This window comes from Eucalyptus grandis, chromosome 3, assembly GCF_016545825.1.
Source record: "Eucalyptus grandis isolate ANBG69807.140 chromosome 3, ASM1654582v1, whole genome shotgun sequence".
Classification (NCBI taxonomy): Eukaryota; Viridiplantae; Streptophyta; class Magnoliopsida; order Myrtales; family Myrtaceae; genus Eucalyptus; species Eucalyptus grandis.
The window spans coordinates 29,317,205-29,341,160 of NC_052614.1; the positions used below are offsets into that span (position 1 = coordinate 29,317,205).

The 23,956-nt window shown below is 36.4% G+C and overlaps 1 protein-coding gene across 1 annotated transcript; it reads right to left on the bottom strand.

Annotated features, from left to right (window-relative positions):
- Positions 1-738: 738 nt before the first annotated feature.
- LOC120291792 (toll/interleukin-1 receptor-like protein) lies at positions 739-1,755 on the bottom strand. The gene is made up of 2 exons (XM_039309529.1): positions 1,250-1,755; positions 739-916 (listed from the first exon to the last, which is right to left on the bottom strand). The coding sequence occupies exons 1-2, from the start codon at positions 1,753-1,755 to the stop codon at positions 739-741; spliced, it is 684 nt and encodes a 227-aa protein (XP_039165463.1).
- Positions 1,756-23,956: the final 22,201 nt, after the last annotated feature.

Genomic DNA, 23,956 nt, shown 5'->3' on the forward strand with positions numbered 1-23,956 from the left:
CAGAAAAAGTCCACAGTCATCCCACATGTAATATGGATAACTCTTGTCTCGTCCAGCTAGAAAGCAAGCAATATCAAGAAATATTTGTTGTTGCTGATGATCTAATACCACATAACTCAACATTAACTTTTCCTTCACATCCCTCCGCTGACAAAATTTCATCTTTTCTAATGTATCTTGCCACACTACTTCCTTTTTTTTTCCACATAAAAATGAGCCAATCACTTCTATAGCCAAAGGAAGCCCTCTAGTTTGTTCAATAACTTTCTTAGATAGACTCAAGAATGCATTTGGAGGAGAGTTGCTTCTAAGGCATGCTTGCTAAAAGTTGAAGAGCTATGAGATTGTTGAGTTCCTTGACTTCATAAATCAGACAATGGTCAAATTGATCTAGGAATTGATTAAAAACACTTATGTCTCTTGTTGTAACAACTATTCTACTTCTTGAACCATACCATTCTTTCTTAGCTACCAATGCCATGAGTTGCCTCATATGGTCTACATCATTGAGAAAAATAAGAACTTTCTTTCTGCAAAATCGATTTTTGATCATATTTTTCCCATGATCAATGTTAGAAAATCCAACTCCTATGTCACCAATGATATTAAAGACTAATTGCCACTGCACATTCAAAAGACCAGAACCTTGTGATGCTTCTCGAATATCTGAAATGAAGCTGCAACTGTCAAAATTAGTAGATAGTTTATCATAGACAAGTTTGGCAAGAGTCGTCTTGCCTATTCCACCCATTCCCCAATACCGATGAGCCTGATGTCCTTAGATTCAAAATTCAGCAAATTTACTACTTCATCCACTGATTCATCCATTCCAACTAAATGATCAGATATATGCACACAAGACACCTTAAGCTTGACCAACACTTTCTGCGCAATCAAATGTGCGAGTTCTCCGTGGCTGTGTCAGAACACAAAATATTATCAAGTGAATTATAAGATTGGTAAGATCAAACAACAACATGAAGTTACGAACTTGATGCTGGGCCTAGTGAACAAAAGAATAAAACATGATTCTCTAGTTCTGTTCAATCTAGGATGATAGGTTGTAATGCTTGTGTTGAGCAGGTAATCCTAGGGTCTTGAGACAATGGAGTGTAGAATTCCATACGAAATCCATCACAGTTTTGGGTCCAGAACTTCAAAATAATTGTGCTCTTTCAAACTATAATATGCATTTCAAACAAAAGAAACAAAGAGAAAAGGGAAGATGGAGTTGAGTGAATTAACATACCCTATGTTCTTGGCATCCCATCCCTTGATTTTAGTAACTTCCTTGAGCGCCTCCTCCCAGCGTTGCACAATCTCAGCCCCACGTTCCTTTTTATGCAGAGTTAGTGCATCCTTATACACTCCAGTTTCAAGCTTCACATCAGAGGGTTCCACGTCATAGAAAATGGGCAAAACCTCCAGTTCATTGGTTTTCCTATGCTGCATCATGTGTTCCAGCTCGCACAAGCACCAACTACTAGAGGCATAATCTCTGGAGAAAATGGGAATGCAGATTTTCGAATCATCGATGGCCTGAAAAATCTCGGGACCGATCTCCTCCCCGACGTCGATCTCTTCATTGTCTATGAAAACACTGATACTCTTATTCAGCAGGGTATGATAGAGGCAATTTGTGAAGGTATTGCGCATATCCGGACCTCGAAAATTCAAAAACACCTCGTACTCGGTTCCCGATGAGCCATAGCTTGTGGATCTTGTTTTCGGAGAAGAACTCCTTTTGCTTTCCATCTTAGCTGCGTCTGCTAAAATTTTGAAAGCGAATCACAAAAGATTTGACTTGCTTTAATGGAGCCAACGAGCGACGGTCAGGTAGTTTAGTCAAGCTTAGTTTCGATTTCCGTCATGTTGCGGCATTGATAGAGAGAGATTGCAGATTTATGACTGAAGGATGAAGACATGGCCTATGCCCCACAAGTTGACTGATGAGATGGGGCGAAAATCAAAGGAAATGTCTGAGATTTTTAACTCTACATATGTGGAGTCGCACATCTCGGGATGATGGGAAATGCAACTCCACAAGTTTATATTAATTTGAGATACGTGAAATTGAGTTTCTGTTTTCCAATTTCCATGACCAGAGTCAAGTCAAAGTCTAAGTAAACCGAAAATAAGGAAGGTAAGTTGACGTTAGTGTATTGCTCTAGGAACGTTATATTAAATCAAATGCAATGATTAAGTTTTATTTTTTTTCCTACTTTATGGTAAAGTAATATGTCTAATTAATTTTAAGGGAGAGGGAGGAGAAAGAACTTTGTGATTATGTGGTTCAACCGCCAAGCTCCATTTTACCTTTCTTAATTATTGGTAGATGTAAGTATTTGCGTAGTTTGGTTTCACAAATGACACAACCCCGATAATTAGAGTCTGCTGAGTTTTCTTAGGACTAGTTTGTTGGGTGCTTCTAGAAAGCAAAACTTTTTGACGTTCTTAGTAAGATTTAAAATGTTTATTCAAATATAAAGTGTAAGATAACGTGTTATTACAGATCAAAATCTATTACAAATCAGAATCACCATTAATCTTCAGAGCGATAATGGCTGGCTTGGGGTTCACTGGAGTCAAGTCAACATAGTTTAGTCGAAGTCGAAGTCTAATTAAACTATAATTAAGAAACACGAGTACCTAAAAAGGAAAAGAAAAGAAGAAATGGCCCTTGATCGACATTAAGACTTTTTATATATATAAAAGAAGGGAATAAGTTACACTTGACCAGATGACAACCCACAGAGAGAGAGAGAGAGAGAGAGAGAGTTGCTCCTCTATCGCGAATAGTGTAAGTCGCGAAAAGTGTAAGAAGCAAACCAACCATCCTAAGACGCTTTGAGCGGCCTGATCTTTATAGTCATGAACAACGCGATGCTTTTTTCTGGAGTTACTTTATTGTACCATTATGAGTCAAAAGCAACAAGAAAAATAAATCTAAAAAAGCTGGATTGGTGACTATTTTTGGTTCCTAAAAAAACTAATTAGATATGCATTTCTAAAAATAAAAAAAAAAAAGAGAGTGGGAGAATATAAGATTATGAAATTCTGTTGACTTACATCCATTTAGGTTGGATGATTTGTTTATGTAATTTTTTATTGAATTAAAATTTACATATAAGGAAAATCAAAATCATTATCAAATTTTTTAAAATTTATTTATGCAACATTTTAATTTCTAAATATTGAATTATCAACTATAACCACAGTTCAAAATAGGGAATTTCCTAACATGGAAATGCCTAAAATCTCAAACAAATCAAGATTAGTACGTATGGTATCAAATTAGATAATCAATAACTGCAAACTATCAAATTGGCTCGAGAAATTACCTAGTTTGGAGTATTTGTTTCCAAGAATAGGGACCGGCAACGGAGAGCTTTACAGTGACCGGTGAGGAGGAACGTCAGGACCAAAGCAGCAAGGACACAGCAAATTGAAGACACGTTCGCTAGAACAAAAGATACAACGGCGAAGGCTTGTTGGTCGGACTCTGCTCGGCAGCACCGGTGTGGGTTCGATCAATGCTAGTCTACTCTGGGCAACCTGCGAAAAGAAATCAAACGTAGCAGAGGAAATAAAACAGCAAGCGGTGGCGTAAAGTGGAGCCAGGATGCCGCCTGGAATCACCAGCAACCACCAGGGACTGCTGCTGTGGCGTTAGAAAGAGAAAGCGCAAGGAAAAGCAACATAGAGGATCAATTAGTTATTTAATCAACATTCTTTTGATTTTAGTAGTTAGATGTAAATCTCCTGTTTCTTCCTTAAGCATTTTTTTGAACAAATCTTGCTGAAGTAGTGGAAGGATAGAAATCACATAAAATAATGACTTCTAACCAATGTCCAAAATCAGTATAACAACGTACTGTTATCCTGAGATTTCGCACCGAAATTGGGTGGGGCCTTTCTGTTTTTGTGATATTGTTTTTGTGAGAAGTATGGAGAGATATTGGTACTTTCCCAAATCAAGCAAGATGAAAAGAAGATCACGTGTAAGGTGATCAAGAGCCCCTTTTCCTTTTCATCTTGGCTGCACGATGTAAAATCACACCACATTTTATAGTGATTTTACAAGACTTGGATGATGGAAAACGCGGTATGATGCATTTCAAGGAAGTTGCAAGACTTTGTTTTTTAAATAACCAACTTTTCTTTTTATTTTTTAATCAAGTTTTCAGTCACCTTTCTTTACTATGCCTTAAATTTACTAACCCTTATTTGTCAAACTTTTCTTCAACTAAGCTTTCAACTGGTTATCAACTCTCATTCGAGTTAACTATCAATGTTTATTTGTTTTTTTTTATTTATTTATTCACTTTTCCATTGAGTTACTTAATCTGGGAAAAAAATCGGGAAGTCACCCAGTAAATGTCGGTAATTTTCTATATGATTAGTAAATGTAAGATGATGTTTATTAAAAAAAAAGTTTGGCAAATAATAAGAGAATTGGTTCATCAGTCATGAAAGAAATTTGGTAATTATAAAAAAAGACTTGGTTACTAATTTCTTGGACCCACGAAGAGCTTTCCAAGAAGTACCCTCCAAACGTTATCCCCACTTTCGGGGTACCGTGTGAAATGGAAAAGACTTTTAAAACTTATCTTCCCAACCATCAACAACATGGAAAAGTTAAAGATCAATTATGGAAGGAACCGCGATGACATTATATTGTATCAAACTTCAATTCTTTTCATAAATCATAAAGATACGATATTCATTGTATGATGGATATGTCAAAATTCTTCTTCTTTCTACCTTACCACCAAATGTTCATATTTGTGAGTTGCGACATGATGTTCATTAATATAAAAAAATTGGTTATAAAAAATATCAAACAATAAGGTGGTGTATATTATGTGAGCTGGTGAAAACAAGAAAATAAGAAAACGCATTTAACTAGTAGCTTTGTAGACAATGCATCTTTGAAGAATGCTGTAGAGGATCATGACAGACTTTAGAGGACAACTAATCCGGTCTTTTAAATCAATCTCTCTCTTTGGCTCGGAGAACACTTCGGTCAACACACATTTATTCAAGTTCGTATGATTTTTCTGAACTATAAAAACATGAAAAGGTTCATGTAATTGCTTGATATTTAGAACCATCAGCTTTAACTTTAACTTGAGCATCGAGGCAATCACAAGCATCAATTAGTCCTGGTCCCGTAACCAAAACAGAAAAAGAAAAATTAAACAAAATTCTTGTATATTTTGAAATTGGGACAAGAGTATTGAAAGTCTGAAACTTATCACGAAAGTGCAATTTAGTTCTAAAACTTTCAAAAAGTGCAATTAAGTCCTAAACTTGTCAAAAGTATAGTTGAGTCATAAAACTTTCAAAAAGTGCAATCAAGTTTCAAAACTTGTCAAATTAGTCCAATCAATTCCTTCCGTTGATTGCACTTTTGAAAATTTTAGGACTCGATTGCACTTTGGTAACAAGTTTTAGGACTTAATTGTACTTTCGTGACAAGTTTTAGAACTTCCAACCTTTTGAAATTTTATACAAATAGTCAAACTAGATTGTCAAACACTTTCTCTACATAGAGACAAAACTTGGAATCCCCAAAATGAAGACCCACCTCATAGCATTAAAGTATGATATTTCAAGATTATTTGTGCCAGAAATCACCGCTTAATTGATTTGTGAGACGACATGATCAAAACTTGCTAATAATAGAAGTTTTGATTGCCCCTGATTAGGAGAAGGATCAATAACGTGTTTTTCAAAGAAATTAGTTTTGGATAAATGTATCGTGAGTGTAACAGTTTAGTATGTTTTGTGAGATGAAATTTAATATTGGATAAATATGTTATGCGACTACTGGTTTGAAATTTCTAATTGTATTAACTGAACGATAGACAAATAGACGTTAGGAACTAATTTCTTAGAGTCCATGAGGCAATTTTCAAGAAGGACACTCAAAACGTTTTCTCTTTCATTGGCACACCAGTGAAGTGGAAAATACTAACACTATTTTGCCCGGCCATCAACAAAAACAAAAAGTTTAAGATCAGTCATGAAAGGAATCTCAAATGATCTTGCTTTTTCCCATCTATTATCGCATTTCTGTGACCTTTCCTGGAAATCTAGAGTAAACTATTTTCTTTAAATAATATTTTGATTACCTACTTTTTTTAATAGGCGTTAGGAACTAATTTCTTAGAGCCCACAAGAAAATTTCATGGAAGGATGCTCAAAAGATTATCTCCTTGGTTGGCACACCAAGTGAAACAAAATAGACTAGCACTACTTTTCCTAGTCATCAACAAATGGGAAAAGTTTAAGATCAGTCATTGGAATTTCAAATGATCTTGCTTTTTCCCATCCATTATCGCATTTCTATGACCTTTCTTGGAAATCTAGAATCAACCATTTCCTTTAAAAAAAAATTGATTATCAATTGTTTCTCCCAAATCCTTATCAAAATTTGGCTAAAAATCAAGTGCGGTATGGGAGCGTACCTCACTTCCTAAATAACTAGAGATATATGATTGGGGACTTGATTAAACTAGTTATTGGAATCTCAAATGATCTTGCTTTTTCCCATCCATTATCACATTTCTATGACCTTTCTTGGAAATCTAGAATCAACCATTTCCTTTAAAAAATTTGACTATCAACTGTTTCTCCCAAATCCTTATCAAAAGTCGGCTAAAAATCAAGTGAGTTATGGGAGTGTATCTCACTTCCCATATAACCAGAGATCTATGATTGGGACTTGATTGGTGCTTCACATAGGCCTCATGCCTTTGCACCACAAAAATAATTTAATATTAAAGTAAATTAATATTAGATTAGACTCAATAATAAAAATTAAGATCGAGAAAAAAACTGAAACAACTCAAGTTTGCACCAAAAGAGCTAACAATATATATAGACTCTTTATCCGAAAAGAAGAAGAAGAAAAAAAAGGATAGACTCTGTACAGTTATCATTTATTTGAAAGAGAAAGCGCAAGGAAAAGCAACGTAGAGGATCAATTGGTTATATAATCAACATCCTTTTGATTTTAGTAGTTAGTTGTAAATCTCCCTTTTCTTCCTTAAGCATTTTTTTTTTTTGCACAAATCTTGCTTAAGTGGTGGAAGCATAGAAATCACATAAAATAATCACCAATGGCAGCAGAAGATGTTCTTCTATCTCGACCATGCTCAATCTCGACGAAATATTTATCGGAGGTGTGCCCGATAATTAGTCCAAATAAGCAAGATGTCACGACGCCGATGCGTTGGAGGCTTGGAAGCATGGGAACTTCTTATGCTGAAATTATATCCTTAACTCATTTAGTGAATTCTCTTTATAATGTTTATTGTAATATTGAATATGCTAAATAGTTATGGGAGTCTTTAGAGAAACAATACAAAACTGAGGATACTGGCACCAAGAAATTTGTGGTTGCCAAATTCTTGGACTACAAGATGGTGGATTTTAAATCTGTCATGAGTCAGGTTCAAGAATTGCAATTAATTCTGAGTGACATCTCAGCTGAGGGAATGATACTTAGTGAATCATTCCAAGTGGCAGCCATGATTGAGAAACTACCTCCGTGCTGGTCGACTTCAAAAATTATTTGAAGCACAAACGGAAGGAGATGAGCCTTGAAGATCTCATTTTGCGCCTCGGATCGAGGAAGACAATAGAAGGAGTGCGAATCCTTCTTCTGAGCCAAAGGCCAACGTTGTGGAATCTTCCAAATCCAAGCAAGATAGAAAAAGGAAGATGTCTTTTCAAGGAAAAGGCAAGCAAAAGGAGCAGTTCCAGAAATTCCAAGGGACGTGTTTTATTTGCAACAAGCCTGGCCATCGTGCTAAGGATTGCAAGAAGCGCCCGAAAAAAGACAAGAACGAAGGTGCAACCCAGCAACTGAATTTGACAGAGCATGACAATATTGAGAGACTATCTGCTGTGGTAATGTCTGAAGCATCTCTGGTGTCGAACACTAATGGCTGGTGGCTAGACACGGGTGCCACAAATCACATCTGTGCAGATAAACACATGTTCTCATCTTATGAGAAAGCTGAAGAAGATGAGAAGCTTTATATGGCTAACTCGCATCAGCAAAGATCGCCGGAAGAGGAAAGGTGATCTTGAAGTTTACATCTGGCAAGGAGGTCGCCCTGCTGAATGTGCTGCATGTACCAGATATTCGGAAAAATCTAATTTCTGGCCCTATACTTGTCAAGAAGGGTTTCAAAGTTGTATTTGAATCTGACAAGTTTGTACTTTCAAAAGGAGGGATGTATGTGAGGAAATGGTACTTATGTAATGACCTGTTTAAGGCCAATGTGGCTATCATTGATGTAAACTCAAAGTATGTGTACCCAAAGACTATTAATTAAGAAAAGTCTTCAGTTTACACTGTTGTGTCTCATTATCTATGGCATGGTAGATTAGGACATGTAAACTATGGTACAATGAAGAGAATAGCAAACTTGGGGTTAATTCCAAGATTTGAGTTGGATGCCCGTTACAAGTGTGAGACTTGTGTTGAGGCCAAGTTTGCTAAGAAACCTTTCAAATCCATTGAAAGAACAAGTGAACCTCTACAATTAATCCATAGTGGTCTATTTGATTTAAATTTTGTAGAAAGTAGAGGTGGAAAGAAGTACTTCATCACATTTGTGGATGATTGTACTAGATTTTGCTATGTTTATTTACTAACTAGCAAAGATGAGACTATGAGCATGTTTGTCAAGTATAAAAATGAAGTTGAAAACCAACTTGATAAACGAATCAAATTGCTTAGGTCTGATAGAAGAGGAGAATACAGTTCAATCAATTTGAAAGAGTTTTGTGCTAGTTTTGGAATAATTCTCCAAACGACTGCACCTTTTACTCCATAACAAAATGGAGTTGCTGAACGATTGAATAGGACACTAAAGGAGATGGCTAATGCCATGCTTTTAAGTTCAAGTTTACCTCAGAACTTGTGGGGGGCAGTTTTAACTGCAAATTTTATTCTTAATAAAATACCCCACAAAAAGACAGGTAAAACTCCATACGAGTTATGGAATGAAAAGTTGCCATCCTACAATTTTCTAAAAGTGTGGGGGGTGCATAATGTGATTTATAATGGTAAGTCTAGACATATTTGTCGTAGACACAATACCGTAAGGCAGTTGCTCTCAAATGAAATCATTTCTTTTTACTTTGTAAAGTCAAAGGAAAATATTGCGGATCCGCTGACAGAAGGTTTGTTGAAAGAGCATATAAACTGCGCATCGAGGGGAATGGGTTTAAGAGCCTTAACCCAATAAAGAGATTCCAGGGTGGAAACCTAACCTATGCGATTGGAGATCCCATGGTCTAGGTTCAATAGGACAACGCAAATTTTGGAAACTCTAGTGTAAGCACTGTCTACCATTCCTATGATGCAACAGTGCTTTCCTACAGCGTTATCAAGGGTACGCTATGCGTTTAATGATTCCTATAACTTTGGATGTAACATCCAAGTAAGATATGGTAGGATATCTTTAATAGGAATGCACCTATATGCGTGGAGCTGGCCGACTCTATGAAAATCTTTAAAGGCTAGATTTTCTAAAGCACGCACGAATCCCGAGAGGTTCAGGGCCGAAAGAACGAACACAACCGAGAACCAATCTTGAATTGGAAATACTCCGTGTGAGGTTTATTGTCTAGACTTACATAAACAACTGGCGATTCAAGGCTTAGTCCATCGACTAGTTAAGTAAAGTCCGATAAGCTTTCACTAAAGAAGGTTCAAAGCGAAAGCTACCTATCTTGATGCGGTTTATTTCAACAGGCATGCTCAGATTCCTTCGAGTCAAAAATGTTTTGTTGATCCATTAATGTGGGGGATTTTCGTAATTATGGTTATAATTATGGTTAATGGATCAACGGAAGCCAATAAATTAATATACGTTTTTTCTGTTCACGTATCTCTTTTGGATTCATGAATTTCCTATACTTTTATGTTCACGTATCTATTGAATTCATGAATTTCTTAGATTCATGTATCGTTTAGTTCATGTATTTATTGAGTTCATGAATCTCTTGAATTCATGTATCTTTGGATACATGAATCTCTTGGATTCATGTATCTCTTTATTCATGAATCCCGTGGATACACGTGTCTATTTAATTCATGTATCTCTTTAGTATTCTAACCAATGTCTAAAATCAGTATAACAAAGAGTTGTAAGTTTACGTATTGTTATACTTTTTCTTTTAATCACTTCTAACCAATGTCTAAAATCAGTATAACAACGTATTGTTATACTTTTGTTTTTGTTATATTGTTTTTATGAGAACTATGGAGAGATATTGGTACTTTCCCAAACCAAGCAAGATGAAAAAAAGATCACGTGTAAGGTGGTCATAAGGAGCTCCTTTTCCTTTTCATCTTGGTTGCACCATGTAAAATCACACCACATTTTATAGTGATTTTACAAGACTTGGATGATGGACAATGTGGTATGATGCATTTCAAGGAAGTTGCAAGTCAACGAACGATGACTAGGTAGGAAAGCAAGAGAGAGTAGGGATATGATTGAAGGATTAAGAAATGGCCTGAAATCCACTACCGATTGGCGTGTGGGGCAAGAATTAGATGAAATGTCTAAGAAAGTAGACATGTGGAGTTGCAAGTCTAACCTCGCTCGAAAACAAAAATGAAAAGTTTAACGCCTTCAAGCTTTAATTGTCATTTTTTTTAATCGTCTACCAACTTCTAGTTGCATTTCTCAAAAATGCCTTAGCATTACTAGCTATAAATTTGAGCAACTTTCCTACTTTTCTCTATTTAAATTATCAATTAGTTTTGAGTTACCAACTCTTATTTAAATTACTTACTAAGCTTATTTTTTAAATAACCAACTTTTCTTTTTTCTTTGAGTTTTTTTGGAAAACCCCAAACTTACACTTTTTTTTTTAGGTTAATTAAAAAAAAACCTAAACTACCCCTAAACTATTTTTTTGACCACCGTTTACCCCAAACTGATATATCTTTGATAAATTTACCCCAAACTAGTACATTTATGACAAATTTACCCTCTATTAGTTTTCATTAAATTTTATTGTCAAATTATTAAGTTAAATGACACGTGATAGTTGATTGGTATATCAATTTGGGATTTTACACTCCGTTTATCACAATTTTCAATTTTTATGATTTTTTTGTGATATTAATCAAATTTAGCGGATGGTATATTTGTCACAAATTTACCAGTTTGGGGTTTTCTGCGGTCGAATAAATTAGTTTGGGGTAAATTTGTCATAAATGTACCAGTTTATGGTTTTTTATGGTTAGTCGGGGTAAATTTGTCACAGGTATACCAGTTTGGGGTTTTTCATGATCAAAAAAATAGTTTTTGGTAAATTTGTCACAGGTGTACCAGTTTGGAGTTTTTCAGGATATTAATCATTTTTCTTTTAATCAAGTTTTCATTCACCTTTCTTTATTATGCCTTAAATTTACTAACTCTTATTTGTCAACCTTTTCTTCAATTAAGCTTTCAACTGGTTACCAACTCTCATTTGAGTTAACTATCAATGTTTGTTTGGTTTTTTTTTTTTTTTAAATTTATTAACTTTTCCATTGAGTTACTTAATCTGGAAAAAAATTTGGGAAGTCACCCAATAAATATTGGTAATTTTCTATATGATTAATAAATGTAAGATGATGTTAATTAAAAAAAAAAGTATGGCAAATAATAAGAGAATCGGTTCATTAGTCATGAAAGAAATTTGGTAATTATAAAAAAAAGACTTGGTTACTAATTTCTTAGACCCACGAAGAGCTTTCCAAGAAGTACCCTCCAAACGTTATCCCCACTTTCGGTGTACCGTGTGAAATGGAAAAGACTTTTAAAACTTATCTTCCCAACCATCAACAAAATGGAAAAGTTAAAAGATCAATCATGGAAGGAACAGCGACGATATTATATTGTATCGAACTTCAATTATTTTCATAAATCATAAAGATACGATATTCATTGTATGATGGATATGTCAAAATTCTTCTTCTTTCTACCTTACCACCAAATGTTCATATTTGTGAGTTGCGACATGATGTTCATTAATAAAAATAAATTGGTTATAAAAAAAATATCAAATAATAAGGTTGTGTACATTATGTGAGCTGGTGAAAACAAGAAAATAAGAAAACGCATTTAAATAGTAGCTTTGTAGACAATGCCTCTTTGAAGAATGCTGTAGAGGATCATGACAGACTTTAGAGGACAATTAATCCGGTCTTTTAAATCAATCTCTCCCTTTGGCTTGGAGAACACTTTGGTCAGCACACATTTATTCAAGTTCGTATGATTTTTCTGAACTATAAAAACATGAAAAGGTTCATGTAATTGCTTGATATTTAGAACCATCAGCTCTAACTTTAACTTGAGCATCCATGCAATCACAAGCATCAATTAGTCCTGATCGCGTAACCCAAAAAAAAGAAAAGAAAAATTAAACAAAATTCTTGTATATTTTGAAATTGGGACAAGAGCATTGAAAGTCCTAAACTTATTACAAAAGTGCAATTTAGTTCTAAAATTTTCAAAAAGTGCAATTAAGTCCTAAACTTGTCAAAAGTATAGTTGAGTTATAAAACTTTCAAAAAGTACAATCAAGTTTTAAAATTTGTCAAATTGATCCAATCAATTCCTTCCATCGATTGCACTTTGGTAACAAGTTTTAAATTTGATTGTACTTTCATGACAAGTTTTAGAATTCGATTGTACTTTTATGACAAGTTTTAGAACTTCCAACCCTTTGAAATTTATACAAATAGTCAAACTAGATCGTCAAACACTTTCTCTACACAGAGACAAAACTTGGAATCCCCAAAATGAAGACCTAGCTCATAGCATTAAAGTATGATATTTCAAGATTATTTGTGCCAAAATCACCACTTAATTGATTTGTGAGATGACGTGATCAAAACTTGCTAATAATAGAAGTTTTGATTGCCCTTGATTAGGAGAAGGGCTAATAATGTGTTTTTCAAAGAAATTAGTTTTGGATAAATGTATTGTGAGTGTAACAGTTTAGTATGTTTCGTGAGACGAAATTTAATATTGGATAAATGTGTTATGTGAGTAATGGTTTAAAATTTATAATTGTATTAATCGGATGGTAGACAAATAGACATCAGGAACTAATTTCTTAGAGTCCACAAGGCAATTTTCAAGAAGGACGCTCAAAAGGTTTTCTCTTTGGTTGGCACACCGAGCAAAGTGGAAAATACTAACACTATTTTGCCCGGCCATCAACAAAAAGAGAAAAGTTTAAGATCAGTCATAAAGGAAACTCAAATGATCTTGCTTTTTCTCTATCTATTATCGCATTTCTATGACCTTTCTTGGTAATCTAGAATAAACTATTTCCTTTAAAAAATTTCATTTCCTTAGGGGTTAGGAACTAATTTCTTAGAGCCCACGAGAAAATTTCATGGAAGGATGCTCAAAAGGTTATCTCCTTGGTTGGCACACCAAGTGAAACGGAATAGACTATCACTACTTTTCTAGTCATCATCAAAAGGGAAAAGTTTAAGACCAGTCATTGGAAAAGTTTACAACAACCTCAATCTCTTCGTGACCTTGACTTTGAATAATTTGTACCCTCTTTACAATGATTCCAGTCTTCAACGAATCTTGATCTACGTGTCATTATTATATTGTATCAAACTTAAATTCTTTTCATAAATCATGAAGACATGATATTCATTGTACGATGGATAGGTCAAAATTCTTCTTTCTACCTTACCACCAAATGTTCATATTTGTGAGTTGCGACATGATGTATTTATAAAAAATAAAGTGATAAGAAGCGTATATGATCCTAGTATCATATAACATCTCTCATCAAAATTTCCTCAAAAGAAATTATATAATTGCAAAGGACAACGATAAATATTTAATCTGAATGCCCATTTTCTAAAAATTACATAGAAATGAATAATTTCATGAATTTTCATTGATTACATCGAACAATTACAAGGGAGGCAAAACCTTACATATACAAAGCTTACAAAGTGATTCGATTTTACATGTAATATGAAAATGAATACAGGAAAAACTCAAAGGAAAGGAGGGAAATACAAAGGAAATTCCTTTACAAGAAAAGAGAAATGCATGAAAGAATGTCAAGTGAATATCCTAGGAGCTAGGTGGGATCATGCGGAGACACTTGTTATCACGAGCCAAGCGTTTCACATCAATCAAGGCTTCATCTTCATGCTCCTCGACATGAGCTTGTTGAAACCCTTGAGACTCGGGAATATCAGGCAACTCAACTTCAAGCTCCGGTTCCACTTGGCGATAGATATAGTTGATAGACGCGTAGTGTGTCCTAATTTCTCTTTCTAAGTCGAATTTGTCAATAGCGACCACATGATGTGAGAATCCGGAATACCAAATCCCAATAGCACCTCGAATCGCGGCTTCGACATGACCAATTTGGTTTTCCACAATGACCTCATTGTGATAATCAATATGGTATAACCCCAAATTGAAGATTGACAGAATCATTTGAAGTGTGTGATATTGGGAGAGCACCCGTAAAGAGTAATATGATGTTAGACTCATCAATTCTACAAGGGGGAATGGGTCGTCAACTCCACTAACAAGGCGCAACTTGGCATTCCCAAGCCATCGGACATGCCATTGGATTAAGCGTGGGGTGAGTCTTTTGAGGAAATGGAACCATAGAGAGAAAGACCATAATAGAAAGAATTCATTTCTTTGGTGAAACATACGAATATGATGATGGTATTTCGTGACATCAACGCTCCTCATGCGAGGGGCAAATTCTTCAATGTGAGAAACGAGCCAAATATGGAGAAGTCCTAATGGAGCTCTAAGAATTCCTCGACCACTTGTTTTGAATTGGTAAAGAGATATGAAAGTTATGGCAATGATCATGTGTGTAAAGCAGCTAAAGGCGCATACTTGATTAACAATGTGAGTGAATAAAGGATATATTGTTTTTTGAGTATGCGAGAATATTACAAAGTTGCAAAATATGAGAAGGAAGACATAAGAAATTTAATTCCTAGATTTAGGCTCAAGGCTAAGAAAATGTTGCTCAAGGAATGTATAAGGCATAGAATTCAAATTTCCCCTAAGAATGGTTCTAATTTTATTAGTAGGGATATTTAGGAATTGACTTAGGAGGGAGATTGGATTTTGACTAATAGGAGGAGTAGTGAAACCTAGGGAAGCCTTGCCTAACCCAATGGCTATCTGAAACTTATCAATTATGGGGGTCACCTCATATTTGTTAAATACAAAGGTATAGGTCATGGGATTCCAAAAATGGGCAAATGCCTTCACCATCGCAATTTAAAGTTTGATCTTGAATAAGGTCTAGAAGAAGCAGATGTGCTTCTCCACGTAACCTTGATGTCTCGGTTTGAGATTCTCCCATATGGCCTTGAGACTCCTCGGCATGGGAATAATGTCCAATTCGGGCATGCCCATCTAAGCCTAAACCTAAGGTGCATTCATGATTAAGGATGTATTGTTGTTGAAATATAAAATGCATAATTAAAATTAAGGAATTAGGAAAGATAACATCAATAAGAAAGGAACAATATCCAATTCATGTCATAGACAGCATGAAAGCATGAGCAACAACCAAGCTCAATTAACTGGAACGCCACATTCAAATTCAACCCGGCACAAAGGTCCTGATTATAGGGCCAAATCGTAGACACGTCTCATACCGTGTCACACAATTTTGTCCCATAATCCAACACATTCGACTCAATTATTCATGCGTTCCTAATTTTTTTGATCTCGGCCATATAGCACGGCCTACTCTCTACTCGACGGTCTTCTGGTATTGCCAAGCGTCGTCTCACCCCATTAAGCATGGCTACGTCTCCATCAGATGGCTTTCCCGAAGGAGCACAAGTCTAGAATCTACTGTGACCAGCTTCCTATTGTCTAGGGGTGTCCCATACAGGGGTAACATCCAGCTTAATAGCCTGAGACGGGTTCTCTTAACCAATACACGACCACTCAATCTCGCCCTAGGACACCGTGCATTGCACTCAAATGCCTCAATTAAAATTGTGAACTTGGCCTATTTTATTCGTATTAGAAATACACAGTAAAATAATCGTGTGGGTACACGATCAATTCACCCCAAAAAAAGTGATACCTTCCAATTTAAAATTCCACTATTTTATATAGTACATAAAACCATTTTTGGTGTTAAAATCTAACATCATGGATTTTCTGAATAAATATCAAAATTCACAAATTTTGGAATAATTAACCAAAATTCCAATCGGCACTCAATTTGCACAACTTAACATCCAATTGCATAAACTAAACACACTATTGCAATTAGCACGAAATTCCGATCACCGGTTATCCCAGTCAATTCCAGAAAATATTTAATAATTCAATAACTACCAAAATTAATTAAATAATTCAATTTAAATAATAAAAATACTAACTTAGGCCGTAATTGCTAAATTAAATACCGAAACGGGCCTAGAAAATTACTGAACCAATCTAGATAAATAATACGATCTATCTAGTCTCTAATTTAGCCATTCTAATCACCTAACATGCATAATTAACTAATTAAATCACTAATCTAATCTAACTAACCACCCAATCCCTACTCAATATAAACTAAACACCCATTAAACGTCATTAGCCTATTAAGTAGGGTTTTAGTGGATAAATTCACCGGTTTAGTGCGAAAATCGGTTCACTGCGACAGTAACCGATAAACTCCGAAGTGGTGACGCCAACGGAGCTTGGACCTGGCCTAAAATGGTCCTCAAACTTCCTGCTCAAGCTGAAAATCAAATCTGCTTAAGGCTGGTTGTAGGCTTGGCTTGAGATTGGGATGAGCTGGGCTTCGACTGGGGAGAAGAATCGATGGGAGCTGCTACTAAGGTGAAGACCGAAGGAGGCGATGCTGAGAACGCGCGGCCGAAGATGGGGAAGAAACGATGGAGTGGAACGGTGGGGCTAACTTTGAACAAGTGGCAGAGGAGTCAACGTTGGGGGCTTCGTTTGGAGAGGGTTGACGCTGGATGTGGCGTCGGACTGGAGGGTGATGGTGGACCGAAGATGGTGGGTTCGGACGTGGCAACTGCAAGGGGAAAATAGAAAGAAAAAAAAAAATGGCAGCAGGCGTTGGCAGGGAGAGAGAAAACGATGGAGCTGCTAAGGAAAATGAAAAGCAAGGCAAAAATAGATGAGGGGTCAAGAGAGAGAAGACACTTGGAGGAAGGAGAGGCGGCGGTCTTGGTGTGCTAGAGAAGCTGCTAATGGGGGGGGAGTCAACAAACTTTAATTGAATGCTTGTCCCCTAATATTTTCTAGCAAAATTTCCACCAATTAATCAAATTTTAATTGCAAACGTTGCACCCCCCATCCTAGGCTCCGAATTTAACAAAATAAGCTTCAATTCCTTAGCGAAATTCCCCAATTCGACGTCCAATTTTGATGAAGAATAAAGCCCATTAAATTTCTGCAAGTCCCCATCACCGAAAGGCTTGGTAAGGAGGCCAAAAATCCCTTCGATTTGGCTCATTCGAATTTCTGTTCTTTTCCGAATCGTCCGAATCGATTTTTCGTAAAAATCTCAGGCTCGCCGAAAATTTTTCGGAGGATGAGTCGACGTTCCTAAAATAAATCGTGACATAATAGAACTTTTAATTTCTAAAATCAGGTTCAAATTCGCGGTTAATTTCAATCTGACATGATTTTAGCGTGACCTAACCTATTGGGTAATTTTTAGGAATTTTGGTGCAATTGACCCGTGGTTAATTATTTTCAAGCCACATTGTACATCTGTGACACATTGGCAATTCTCAGTTGTTGTGAAAATCTCGAGGTTTCAAATACAGACACATGATACAGAAATGACAGAAAAATCGATTTAGTGCCGTTTGACAGAAATTTTGCAATCGGGTGGAATCACCCACACACTAATCACATATCTTTATCGAATTGACCTATCTTCGATCTCTGATCGATTTTGACAGTGCCGTAATGACCCTTGCAGATGAGCACGGTCGAACAGTCGTTTCCTGGTTGAATTCTCAAGTTTATTGCGTTAAAATCCCTTAATGACTTCCCCATATAGTCTAGTTATCTCATGAGTAATCAGCTTAGAGAATAGCACTATAGGCGAGTCGATGAAATGCGATTCATTAAATTGATAATAGAAGTGGAAAATCAGGATGTTACAGATATCTTACCAACTGAACTCATGGCAATCGCAAATCACACATCGCATGAAACTTGTGAGGTTTTGATGTCTAAAGTGAGAAAACTAAAGGCTCAAGATTCTCATTCCAAAAGATAAAAGAAGTTTACCCACCGCAACTATTGTCAGTCGATGCAACTTTTATCGATCATGATAAGCAGGTGGAAGAACGGATTACCACAAACATTTACTCACGGATTCCACTCATAAACCCTCTTAAGGTTCTAGATTAGACGATCGGGTTTTATACTGTAGTTGTGTGTACGGTGTAGTACTAACTCTGTAGAGCCGATGTAGAAGACAAAACTCATTTATTCTTCCGGTGTGAATTGACAAATAGCATTTGGTGTAGTATCCTTGCGCAACATGGGATTAAGGGTTCTCAAGGTGGATGGAATGGGGAACTTCAATGGATGAGTAGGGCAACAAAGGACAAAGATTTGGTAGCGAGACTCCTCGAAGTATTTTTTTTCTAGCAACAATATATTGCATTTGGAAGAAGCGCAACCATAGACGATTTCAAAATAAATCAACTTACATCCATATATTAAAAAAAACTGACATCCATAATATTTTGGCCAAGGTGCACAAAAATAAGAGGTAGAGCTTCACTTTACCAGAAAATTAAACCTTCTCAGTCAAATGTTGTATTGGCTACTATGTGGAGACTTCTTACCTACATCTGTTTGAATTATTAGCTCAATTTGTAATGTTGGGTGATGCCCCTAAGCTGTTGTACTTCTTATGTTTTATAGTACTTACATTTTCAACCAAAAACAAAAGATAATACTATTCATTTGAAGACCGTGAAATACTCAAATACTAGACACAATCCGCATTGCGCGGGCAGCACGGATTGTCATACAAATCCACAATGAAGAGTGAATAATAAACTTTCATGTAAAAAGAAACCTTCATAATATCATATTTATAATGAGATTGTAATGTTAACATTGCATCATTAATTTTTTTGGCAACTTATTTATGAAATAGTTAGCGTGATGGTTGACCTCTTTCTTTATTATGGTATAAATAAACGCAATTTATATATGTTTCTTTTAGTAAACATATTTGTATACTAATGTAAATAATTCTGTTACTATTAAGGTGGAAAATTTCTTTAAGATAAAGGAATACAATTAGAATAAATGTGAAGAGGGAGGGGACGGAGAGGGACGAATGTAATAAACGGGTAGCATAATGCGGGCAAGGAGAACGGTCAATCCGTTTCACCTCAGAAACAACCTTTAGGAAAGACATTATTATTTTCTATCTATATAGATACATAATAATGCTTGAGCACACATTTTCTACTTTTGAGTTTTCTCTTAACTTTTTTTCCCCAATTTCCAGTGTCAAAAGCAATCGAAAGAGGATCAATTCATATAAGAGGCTAGAAACGGCAACCCAACTTTCGAAAAACTTCAATTTTGTTATTTCTAGTTTAAAAGAAGTTTGCAAGAGATGAATTTTACTGTTTCCTTGGCATCACATGTTGAACAACTTAACAAACTGCTAATTTGAGATTACGCTTTTTAATTTTTTTAACAGGACAGATCATACCACCTCCGGATGCACTGTTAACACAAAAGCCTGGACACATGACATGATTTTATTGGTTATTAAAGATATCCAACGACCAATGGGGTGAGCATCGGGTCTAGAACCAGGAACTGGCGTCTTGACATTTATTGATTTAAAAATGTATTGCTAGCAATTGAAATGTGAGTATAACATCAAATATGATATAAAAAGACTTATCACATGATAAATATGTGTCGGATTATGCTAAAAATTTATTTTCATAATAAAAATGTCCCAAATATGATAAAAATGACTTTATTTGCGGTAAACATGTACAAACATTTTATTAAAAAAAAAAAGCTTTTGCATGTATAGAGAATCAAATAACGGTCCTCGGCATGAAGACACGACAATATAACCGCTTAATATAATGAAATGGTGTAACATAAATATTTTATTATAAAAATTGATTTTTGGACAAAACAAAAATTGGACCGATTCTGATTTAAATTTTTTGGAATCAAGTCGAAAATCCACTCAGGAATCAATCACCCCTATCAATAGGACACGCATAATAAGTAATCAATTTCCCTGTTCCTCTCTTCTCTCCTCTCCCTAGCCGCCTCTCTGTTGCCACAACACAACCTCGCCGATGCCACTGCTGCCACGAACCCACCTTGCCACCACAGTCACCAAGCCTCGACCAAATTCGCCCCCACTCTCTACCCTCTGAGAAATAGGCGCTCCCTTGGCAAAAACCAGTTCGCAAGCCATTGAACCAGATCTGGCCTTGTTGTCACTGGCTCAATCTTGACAGGCTCGAGGGAGAGATAGAGAGGACATTGAGGGGAAGAGAAGAAACACCATGGTGGCGGCGGTGGCGGCAGTGCAGTCTTGGACTGGCGGTGACGTAGCGTCGAGCAGCCATTAGCCACATCATGAGCGCGGTGGCGAAACAATGAGTGGCCATTGATGAGAGAGAAAGCAGAGGATGGACAAGAGAAACAAAATTCGAAGAAGGAAAGAAGAAGAGGCAAAATTGAAATCTGGAAATTGAAATCCTAACCCAAAATTCGTTTCTTTTTATGGAGTGAGCACCAAAATGCTATTCCCACGAGAGAGAATCTATTCAGAAGAAAAGGTTACTCCATCCTTCATGTCCTCTGTGCAAACAAGCCCCGGAAACAGTAGACCATCTCTTCCTTTTGTGCCATTTGACGGAAGCAATATGATCGGACCCGAGACTGAGAGTACAGATTTTGCATCCGGATATCACTAGAATGGACCAAAATGGGTGTCGCAATTACTTCGAGTCAAGAATTGACTTGCCATCTAACTACTATCTGAGGAGGAGCCCGTCATTTCTCTGGAAATCCCCGAAATACCTTCGTCTTCCGCTCCCGACAGCCTGATCCAAGTTCAATTGTTGATGCTGCTCTTGCAATGACCGAAAATTTCATAAAATAGAACCCAGGTGTCGAAACAAGAAAGAAAAAAGCGAGCAAACCAACCTACCAAAACGGCTGTAATTTAGGGTACGATATGATGTAATGGTTACTGGAACTCCATATAGACGAGTTATTTGTCGGACATATAGCTCGGCATATTGTTCTGATGTATAGCCCTTTCGAACGGCGAGGAAGTGGCTGTCGATAATCACCCAAATAGAATTATTTCCTCTTTGGCTTCTTGGCAAGCACAAAATGAAGTTCATTGTGAGGTGCTCCCACTTCTATTCCGGAATTTCAAGAGGTTGTAGGAGTCCTCCAAATTTACAATGTTGTGCCCTTATTTGTCGACATGTTAAGGCAAAAGAAAGTTGGCTCATGTGTCCAATTGTCCCAACCATGCAAATCAACCGATGGATTGGATCATCAAAGCCCATCGCAAACAGTCTTGTTTAATCTCTCATGAACTCTGCTCTGAGATTGCTACTTAATGAAATGACTTGTTGTGAGTGGGTGGGTTTTTATTTTTTTATTTTTTTATTATCTAGCGTGAAAGAAATAGGGTAGCTTATTTGTAAATTGATAGCATTTTAAATTAAGTCAACATATCGGTGATCGAGTGACATCGAGAATACTTCAGATAACTAGTTGAAGATTTCAACAATTAACTCTTCTTATTTTCTTGATCTGGAAGCTTGTTTTGAATATTTTCAAGGTTGCTTCTATCTAGATGAGGAATTTGATGCTTGTTTGAATTTTCTATTATATAATGTGTCTTTTTCATGCTCGAAGGTTATTCAAATGTATCATAAATTTTTTGGCTGTAATTACTCAGCTTCTTTCATTGTGGCGCACAATTGGGTCAGCAAATAAAGTTTCGCTCTCTGGAATTATCCTTGTTATGTCTCTCTTGAGTTCCCGAGTGAGAGATTTACATGCTTTTCGGGTCAAAGATTCCAAAATTCAGAACGTGGGAGAATGTTCTTTTCTTCCCGGGGAGGAGCCATGCAAAAAGATCCCTCACAAACGGCGGGACCCAGCCCCCGCCGAAACTCGCGATCTCCACGCGCGACGGTAGCCGAGCTCCGCACCAATAGAGAGCTACGGGCAAAAATTCATGCCACCTCGTCACACGAAATCGAAAAGCGACGGTCCGAATTGCACGTACTACGCCGAATCGCACGGCTGCACCCAATAACTCCCCCGCCGGGTGGGCCATCCCTTCGATATAGAAACCGACCCTGTACGTTCGGGGCTGGTGGGGCCCACCAAGGCTGCACGCATTGCATTTGCGAAGGGGGGAGGGGGAGCCCTCGCGCTGATCGCATCTGGCTGGTGGCCGTCTCCATATCGACTGGCCGCACGTTTGGTGGTGTTCCTTCCATTTCGTTGCCTTTCGGGTAATTGACCGGTTCGTTTCATTAGGCCTATACATTATCAGAACCGATGTCCACTCCACGGCATCCGTTGGATACGTCATAAAAAATTCTCGGGCTCGCGATGAATAGAAAGGCGTCTCATCCCTCGAAAGACGGTTATGTGGTTTAGCTCATTCATGACGTTGAAAAAAAATATATGCCCTCAAAAAATAAAACGAAATGATTGTAATGATTCATTCGTGAATTGAGCGAGATTTGATAAGGGCCTCGACGGTGGTCATGTTTCACATTTGCTGGTGTCCATTCTTTGGAAAGATACTCCTAGCATAAAGACACGACAAGATTGCACATATGTACTTTAATTGGCACCATCTTTATATTCAAAGATGTACTTATATTTGTATCTATGGAGACGTATCGCATGGAATCGATTTGCAAATCAACTTCATCTTGGCAGGTATGGGATCAAGGTGTAGTTGGTGCTAGTCTAATTGAAATGGAAAGCACCTATTTTTTAATAAATAAGACTTTAGTAATTCTTGAGATATGTTTGTGGTAGAAAGTAAAAGATGCTACTACATAATCCTTTGCCAGAGGGATCACCAAAAGAGAGTTCAAGTCTAAGCCCATTTTCGATATCTAGTTGAAATTATTGTAACTTAAATTTTAAATTAATGAATTAATTAAGATATACAAACTGCTTCATATCACATTGAATTTATCAAGTTGGACTTCTCCAACACTTTTTCTCACTAGCACTTTAACAATCTCCTCCTAAGCATGCTCTCTAATCCATATTTCTTTATGCACCATCTTATTTTAACATGAAGTTCCACATTATTGCTATCTACTGCAGCAACCATCAAAGCAAATTCGTGGCCGCTTTGCTCTAGTTGCCTCTTTTAGATAAATTATAATGGCCATTTCCACGTGAAAACCATGAGATGCACAATAGATGCTAGATGCATTATCATAAGAAGATTACCTAGAGAAAACTCTAGTCCAAACTCTTCAATGTATCCAATTAGATTAACCTTTGCTAAAAAATTTAAGATAATAAGTATGGGCCAACTATTATATATTAGTTGCTACATACTACGCTAAATTTTTTATATTAGACTTTTTTAACACTATTAACACATGTGCTTTAAGACACAAGGTGAAGAAAACCTCTAAGAAAATGTGAGAGATACGAAAACATATATTATAATAGGTTTACTAATAGAATCATTTATGTATATGTAAGGAATTTGCTAGCGGTTTGGCATGGCATGATTGGCATGATTTGAATGATTTTCGCAATTCTTTTATATCTTTTGAATTTTTTTCCTTTTCTTTTCTTTTTCATTTTCCTATTTTATTCTTCTTCCTTTGCTAGTTGCTGGCCAT